The sequence below is a fragment of the Callorhinus ursinus genome, unplaced genomic scaffold, assembly GCF_003265705.2.
Source record: "Callorhinus ursinus isolate GAN/ISIS: 27379988/994484 unplaced genomic scaffold, GSC_fseal_2.0 scaffold34, whole genome shotgun sequence".
In the NCBI taxonomy this organism is placed as follows: domain Eukaryota; kingdom Metazoa; phylum Chordata; class Mammalia; order Carnivora; family Otariidae; genus Callorhinus; species Callorhinus ursinus.
In genome coordinates, this window is record NW_027397096.1 from 14,138,193 (window position 1) to 14,146,457 (window position 8,265).

At 52.7% G+C, this 8,265-nt stretch overlaps 1 protein-coding gene across 1 annotated transcript; it reads right to left on the reverse strand.

Moving 5' to 3' along the window:
- Window positions 1-7,566: 7,566 nt before the first annotated feature.
- Window positions 7,567-8,265, reverse strand: LOC112808088 (olfactory receptor 4D2-like; the record flags this gene model as incomplete). The annotated part of the gene is made up of 1 exon (XM_025851026.2): window positions 7,567-8,265. A coding segment is annotated over one exon (699 nt), but the record flags the coding sequence as incomplete, so codon positions are not given.

Below are 8,265 nucleotides of genomic sequence, written 5' to 3' on the forward strand. Positions count from 1 at the left end.
TTGGGATCCCCTCTTCCTTCTCCAGGTGGCAGTCTGGCACTCCCAGGATCTTGACCCTGATAGGCTGGGCAGGCAGGGTGCGGCAGGGGTTGGGGAACCACTATGGTGATGATGTAGAGCCTTGCGGTGGGCACTGGGTGGGCCCCATGGCTATCCCCAGTGTAAGGCTGAGAGACCAGGAGCCTGCACTGGGGGCAGTTGGAGTGAGTACTGACTGAGGCACGTGACGACAACAGTCAACTGAGCATGGAGGCCACTTGCCGAGGACATCAGAGTGGGATGCCCCCCAGGGTTGGTTGTTTGGGAAGCTTGGCTCCTTGCCAGGCGCTGGTGACTTCTTCCCTCCATATGTGGAGTCCGTAACTTGCTGCTGGGGATGGGCCAGGCTCTTTCCAGCCTGTGGTCCGCTTGGACCTCAGAGGCTGGGGAGCCGTGCAGGAGAGCTCTTCTCTGAAAGGGAAAGAGGCAAAATGAGAGTCCAAGGCTGAGCCACACAGGAGGGAAGGATTTGTTCGAGACCCACCAAAAAGACAGCCTGGGGTGATGGGAGGAGATGAGGCTGCAGGAGACTGGGAAGAAGGGGCCCAGAGCAAGGGTAGAGGTATCTTGTGGGTCAGCGCCTCAACTGCTCTCCCTCCCTCCCTGGTGGCCATGGGGGTATGAGGCCCTGGGGGACTTGGCACCACCGGTCATAAGCATTCTGTCCCCTCTGCTGACTCGTCTCAGCCCTCCGTACAGCCTCTCCTAAGGAAAGGAGCCCCTGGGCTCACACCGTTGGCTTCCTGCCCCCCTCCCCCCGCCTCCTAGAGTCCCATCTCCACTCTCTATTCCTGGCCCTCTAAACCCACTGGCTCTCAGCTCCTACAACAGGCCTTTGTCCACCTACTGTGGGTTTCAACCATAAACGCCCTTCTCCTTTTGTGCCTGGTGTCTCCTACTGACCCTCCAGGACCCTCCAGGGAGCCTCGCCTGCCCCAGCCTCACCGGCCAGGACTCAGATGGCTGGGTTTTCCTGTTTCCTGCTCTTATAGCTCCTTTCATGTAACTATACATGTATTCTGTGGTTGGATCTGATGCAGCTCCAACTCCCTACTGGTCTGTATGTGCCTGTTCTATGGCTCACTGTAGCCACAGCACTGAACACAATGCCTGGTAAGGCCTTAACAAGGATTTGTGGAATGGCGGCATCTGCTGTGGCCTCGCCGGTCCCAGCTCTTGGGCCAGGGGGTGGATCTGTGCCTTTTCATTGTTTAGGACCTGGTGCCCCTGGTCAGCGGCACTGATCCCCCTGGGCTGGGCCAGCTCTGGGTTGGTGGGTGCTGTTGTAGGACTGGCCCTGCCAGGTTGAGGCCCAGACCCTGGACCACAAGGGAGCCTTCCCTCCCTGGCTTCTTTTAGCTGCAATACCCTAGAACCTCCCTGTCCCCCCTCCCCTGGCCATCTCGAAACCTCAAGACTCTGCAACCACTTTCGTAAGAACCGTCCTCCAGCCACGGTGGAACTGCTGGCCACAGGCCTGATTGGATCTCTTTATCTGCTCAGCTCCAACGGCCCCTATGGAGACAGCAGGGGCCTGCTGAGCCTGCTCCTGTTCCTGGGGGTTTCTGGGAATGGGGTCCTTGGCCCTATTCTCATGATAAAAACCCTGAGGTCTGCAGGGAGCAGGGGCTTGGCTCAAACTGCAGTGACTCCACGCCGTGCCAGAGGCCAGGGCAGGCCAGGAGTGTATGCATGTGTGTGCACCAGAGCTGAAGACTCTCCCTGAGCAAGGCTGGAAAAAACTTAACTGTGGGGCCTCGGAGAGCTGGCCTGGAAGCCCAGCACCACCCTGGCTCTGTGACCTTGCATAAGGGCTTGACCTCTCTGATCCGCTAGTCAGCAATGAGGGGGAATGTTCAGAAGGCAGGAGCAATCTCTGGTGAACACTCGAGAGATGCGCGGGTCCAGACTGGGGGGTCCGCTGAGGGCTAGCACCCCTCCCTTCTCCCCCTTCCTGCCTGGGCATTCTGTGGGAGCCGGACCTCGCCTCCTCTGTCGGACTGGCTGCTCCCAGGGGCAGGGACCGGGGGCAGGGGAAGGGTTATGGGCTTGCAGACAAAGCAGCAATATAGTGAGTGAGAGGGGCTCAGTGGGGCACAGGACCCACAGGGCATTGCTGCTTGTGGGGTAACTGAGGCCAAGCAGTACCCGTTCCAGAGGGAGCCTGCCAGCCGGCTCAGCGGGATTTATTGTCTTTGTCCTTTGCCAGCCTGGACTCTGTGCTTTACTCTGCTCACCTGGGTCCTCACCGCAACCCTATGAGGCAGGGGCTGCCCCCGAGACCTCGGTTTTATTGTTGAGGTAGAGTGAAAACTTGTCATGGTCTTGGAGCCAGGGGGGATCTCAACCTGGGTCTTACTCGACAAGCCGCCTCCTTCTCCCCCAAGCTCCCAAGGGCACAGATGGGACAGACTGGGAAGGTGACCTGGGCTTGAGCACACAAAGGCAGGCCTGGTGGCCTCTGAGTAGGACTTAGGGCAGTCTGACAGGCCGCCCTGGCAGTACTCTCTGGGCTCCCTGCTGGGAGAGGCTGCTGTGGTGGCTGCCCCTGTTGGGGTGGTGGTGGGGGGGCGGAATGGAATCCACTCTGGGGCAAGGCGGGACAGGGAGGAGCACAGGAAGGGGTAGGGGTTGGACCCCAGAGCCTGACCTCAGACCCCTTGGCCTCACACTCTGAATAAAAACCTCAAACAGTCTCTCCACAAGAAAGGGCCCACACTGATCCGTCTTTGCATCCTGGCATCTCAATATATCTAGAAAGAATAAATGCCTGAAGGCTGTAGAAATTTAGACACCCTGTTGAACAAATAGTCTCTTGCCTGGGACACTTACAGTTTAGGAGTTTTAAAAATGCAAACAATGACTTGAGTGGTGCCTGGCTGGCTCAGTGGTAGAGCGGCCAACTCTTGACCTTGGGGTTGTGAATTCAAGCCTCATGCTGGGTGTAGAGACTATTTAAAAAAAAAAAAAGATTAAAAAAATGCAAACAAAGACTGGAAAGATTGTGCATCTCTTACCCTTACCCTCCCGGTCACAGCCTCCCCAGTATCTCTGGTGGGGGTGATGAGCTTGGGGATGGCCCCAGCCCCGCCCCTGCGCAGGAAGTGGCTGGACCCAGCGCCCTGCCTATGGGGCAGAAAGCCTCCTAGCTGGGCCCTTTGTGCTATGTGAGGGTCGCTCTCTCTCTCTTTACTCTTCCTGTCTGGCCCCCACAGTGCAGTCTTCTGGTGCTGTCATGGAAAGAGTGAGGCTCCTCTCCTCGGGGCGCAGTAGCCAAGCATGAAGGTACTACTATTTGATACCTCCTTTAGCCCTCAGAGCCCCAGAGTGGGCTGTTCTGAGTCTGCCACTGGTGTTGGGTTCGGCGAGGACAGGTCTTGGCTTTCGTTATATCCATCTGGGCAGCGATGACAGCTCTGAATGCAATCGGGCCTTGTGGCCTCCAATACACAATGGGCAGTAGGAATATTCCAGAAGAGATGGAGCCACATGCTCCCTCAGTTCTCCTGACACAGCCCTATCCCTGAGGGCTTGTTGGGTTGGTGGATACACTCCAGAACGAGAAGGTCAGAGAGATCTGTTGTCAAGGACCAATATTTACAATAGTATTGGTTCCCTTATTCTTTCAACAAATACTTGTGGAGAGCCTTCCCATTCTAGGTCCTGTGCCGGGTTATGGAGGTGAGCAAAAACAGGCATCTAACAGAGGAGAGACATAAAACAAACATTGCCCCCTGCAGGTCTGAGGGAGGAAAAGACCTAGGTACGTCCCATGTAAATGGGAAAGTGTACTCGTATATCCTCATGTGAGGAGACTTGCCCAAGGTAACAGCTAGTTAATGCAAGAACTTGAACTTGAATCCAGGTCTTTTTTCTCCACGTCAAATTTTTAACCCCCTATACCAGGTCTGACCTCTATAACTCATTCTCTGCCCCGTAGCCAACATGTCCCTTTTAAAGTATAAATTAGATCATGCTACCCGCCCCCAACCTCCTTTCATGCCTTCCAAAGATTCATTGCATTTAGAATAAAATTCAAACTCTCTCCTCAACCGGCTCTTATCTACATAGCCATAGTACTTAAAAATATGTCCACAAATTCTTTGACACTCCTCATTCAAAAGATGGAGTTTAATTCCCTCCTTTGAATGTGGGCTGCACTTGGTGGCTCACTTCTAAGAGAATGCAGTAGAAGTAGATGCTCTGTGACTTCTGAGACCAAGTGGCAGAAAGATTATAACTTCCACCAGGCTCTCTGTCCCGGGACACGTATCCTTGGACCCAGACTACCATGTTGTGGTAGACCAATCAACTGCCCCACCTAGGTACCTAGCCGACACCAACATCAACAGCCAAACATGTTGCTTCTTGTCTCGCCCTTGAGTCTTCCAGCAGAGGCCCAAGAAGCACAGATAGGTTGTCTCTGCCATGGCCTGCCAGAATTCCTGGCCCATGGAACTTGTGAGATATAATACAGGACTACTTGTTTAAATTGCTAGGTTTAGGGTTGATTTGTTATGCAGTAGTAGATAACTAATACAACATCTTAGAACTCACCTCCTACCAAAATCCTCTTTGTTCACCACACTCCAGTTACGCTCTCTTTTCTTTTCCCTTTGGCCACCAAGTTCATTCTTACCTCAGGACATTTGCACTTGCTGTTTCTTCTATCTGGAATGCTTGCCTATCACCCAGATCTTGGTCTGCCTGGCTCCTCATTAACCAGATCTTTGCTCAAATACCCCCTCCTCAGAGATTTCTTCCCCACCCACATCTTATAATACAGCCCACCTTACCAGTCACATTACCCCATGCATTTCTTTCATAGCTTTTATTCATGAAATCATTTATTTGTCCACCTATTACTTATCTATCTCCTCACACTTCTTCCTTCCTCTTTCCAGCACCTCTTGTGGGGAGGACAAAATAATGTGACTTTTCCTCATGAGAGTTCTCAAAGCAAGGCCGTGGGTCTCCTGGTCTTTGTGGCTTCTCTGTCAATTCACGCCCTAGGGCAAGCCCAGGGGCCTGTGGGCCCCATTTTCACATTCTTGGGAGAGGCAAGGGGCTTCCTGGACACATTCCCTGTGATGGGAGACAGGGCCTCCTCATTCCCTCCTGGCCTTCTCCTCAGCGGTCACCCCATAGCCTTGCTGTTTTATTGACACCAGTACAGAATCAGAGAGAGCGTGAGGTCTTCTCTTTCTGCTGCTCACACTCTCCTCCTTCATAAGGCCTCTGGTCTTCTCCCCAACTCTAGTTCTAATTCTTTCCCCCACTTTTCTCAGGGTCTCATGCACACCACACACACACACACACACACACACACACACACACACACACACACACTCCAGGTTCATGAAGAGCAGGGTGGTGGGAATAACCCACTTGGCAGGGAGAATTTTAGCTCTGATATTGTTCAGAGTTGCTCAGGCATGGTACTTATTGAAGCACCTTTAGTCAGTTTTACCGTTTTAAATTCTCCACGGAGAAAGAACCTCTTATGGCCCGCACAGTCATGCTCTGCCCTTTCCTTGTATGCCCCTGCATCCATGGGACGTAGGAGACATGCCCATAGGCAGCTCTCCAGGAAGCATCATTGTCCTTGGTGCCCCAGCTGCTTCCTCTCCCGCTTTCAGCTCTCACTCCATCCCAGCTCCCTTAGCAACTGCTGATGGTTCCTACTGGGTTAGCCACTGCTGCAGCCACATGAGTTTTCACAGGATTCCCTGCTTCCTCAGGGTCCTGTCTTTTCTTCCCTAAGAACTTAGGGGGAAACAGGACAGAAAAACTAAATTGGAAGCACTCAATAAATCCTTGTGTAATGGTGTTTAATGGATGAATAAAAACATGAATGTCTAGACATAAATAATTACAAGTTCCTTGGATGGTGTCATTTGAGGAGTCCCCTGCTCGTGCCTTTCATGGCAGACATACCTGGGAGGGGAGTCTGTCCACGCACATGCTCCTTCTCTGGGAACAACCCTCACCCACGATTCCTGCTGGAGGGATGTACCTCGATGCCATGCTTATGTCACATGACCTGCACATCACCTCAGCCCATCAGATTATTCTCATAGGGCTTTGGAGTTTGAACCCGAGACACTGAGCTAGTTAACTGCAGAAAGCAGAACGGGAAGGCCCGGTTTTCGGGTGGAGGCTCCCTTCTGAGTCGTATACAAGATGACCGCGTAAGGACAGAGAGGGCAGGAAGGAGGAGAGACCAGCTGTTTCTGTCCCGACGGCTTCTTATCCCCACAATGCACAACTTCAGGATTTAAATAAAAGCAGCCGGGGTTGCAGCCCTTTGCAACTGTAACCATAACCCACTTTTTCTCTTCAACTCTGCCAAACAACCTGATCCCAAAGGTCCAGTGTGAGAGTGAAGGACACATGCGACGGGTGTGTGGCAATGAGGTCCAGGAAGAGAGGAAGCAAGGGACACCACTGAACTGGAGGCGGGGGGAAAGCCCCCATGGACGGACGTAAAGACTGAACTGGCAGACATCAATGTAGGGAGGGAGAGGAGGGAAAAGGGGGAGGGTAAGAGGAATGAGAGTCAGCACGTGCTAGAGAGCACTGTCTACGCACCAGTGCTGCAGCAGGCCCCCAACGTGTGTTCACGAAAATGAATGAATGAACACGGGAACAGATCTTCCCAATCCTATTCGCCAGAAGTGTGGAGTCTGAAAATAGGGGTGAGGGGGGCAAGGAGAGCAGTAAGTTGTTAGAGCCTTGCAGACATGCCCCTGGATTTATGCTCACCCTCTGTTCTCTGTGTCACTCCTGGGCATGTGGCAAGGCCCTCTGGAGCTCAGCCCCCACCCCCTCCAGGCCTCCCTCACTGCGCTGAGGAATTGCCGCCAAACCCCTCCAAAACACTACGCCTCTGATGAGAGAAGAAATATCAAGAAGAAGGATGACAATGACAATAATCCTTGCCTAGGTTCTATGTAAGGTTTATAAAATATTCTTCTACATGTCTTGGAATCTTATAACAAATCTGTGAGATCAGTGGGACAGATGTTGCCCTATGCCAGTGCGGTGAGGAAGAATCCATAGGTTCAAGAGAAGCCAGGTAGCGGCTCCAGGTCACCAGTCTGGGAACGAATGGTCGGCGGCTCTCAATTTAGGGCTAAGGCTTCAAGGCCTGTGCTTTCTCTAACACTCTGGACACCGACCGAAAGTGGCTGGGAAAACACCTAAACCAGAACTGCTCTCCCTGGGGAAATAGCCTCCTCAGAAGAGGAAACTATCCACCAAGAAGAGGAAAAGAAGGGTGTGGCTTTCTGGAGCCATGAGAACGCTTCTCGTTGTAGCAGGAGTTTTAGAACTTCAGCATAAACCTTAGCCACCAAAGAGGACTTTTTCCCTTTTCCTAAAAATCTGAGTCAGTTGCTTAATTTCGAAACTCAGTCACTTCTGTGACGACCTCCACAACATACCCACCAACTATGAAGTCAGCCAATACAGTAGCTTTCCCTCCATTCTACGAATGGAAAACAAAGCCAAGGAGAAGTGACCTATTCATTGTTGCTCCCTTTTACACACCAGCCAGGGCCTCCCTAGTCTCCTCACTGCTGCCTGCACCTCCTGGTTCCTCAGGGTGTAGATCATGGGGTTGAGCATGGGGGTCATGACTGTGTGGCTGATGGACACAGCCTTGTCCATGGGGAAGGAGGTGAAGGGCCGGGCATAGAGGTAAATGCTTGGAATGAAAACCATAGACATGACGACGATGTGGGTGGTGCAGGTGGAAGCCACCTTCCTCCTCGCCTGCCCAGAGTGGGACCTCAGCATCACCCAGATGACTGAGTAGGAGGTCAGGAGGAGAAAGAACCAGATGACATCCAGCATTCCACTGTTGGAGATCATGAGGACCTCCAGGAGGGAGGTGTCAGTGCAAGCAAGTCTCAACACTTGTGGGACATCACAGTAGAAGTTATCCAGGATGTTGGGGCCACAGAGGGGCAATGGGAGCATCAGAGCCAGCTGGGCAATGGAATGCATGAAACCTACCATCCAGGCTGTCACCACCAGCCCCACGCAGTGCTGAGTGTTCATGATGTTGACATAGTGGAGGAGCCGAGAGATGGCAAAAAGGCAGTCATAGGCCATGACCGAGAGGAAGAAGACCATGACGGCTCCCAGAAAGTGGAAGAAGAAGATCTGGGCCATACAGCCCTGGTAGGAGATGGTCTTCTTTTCAGAGAGGAAGTCCACCAG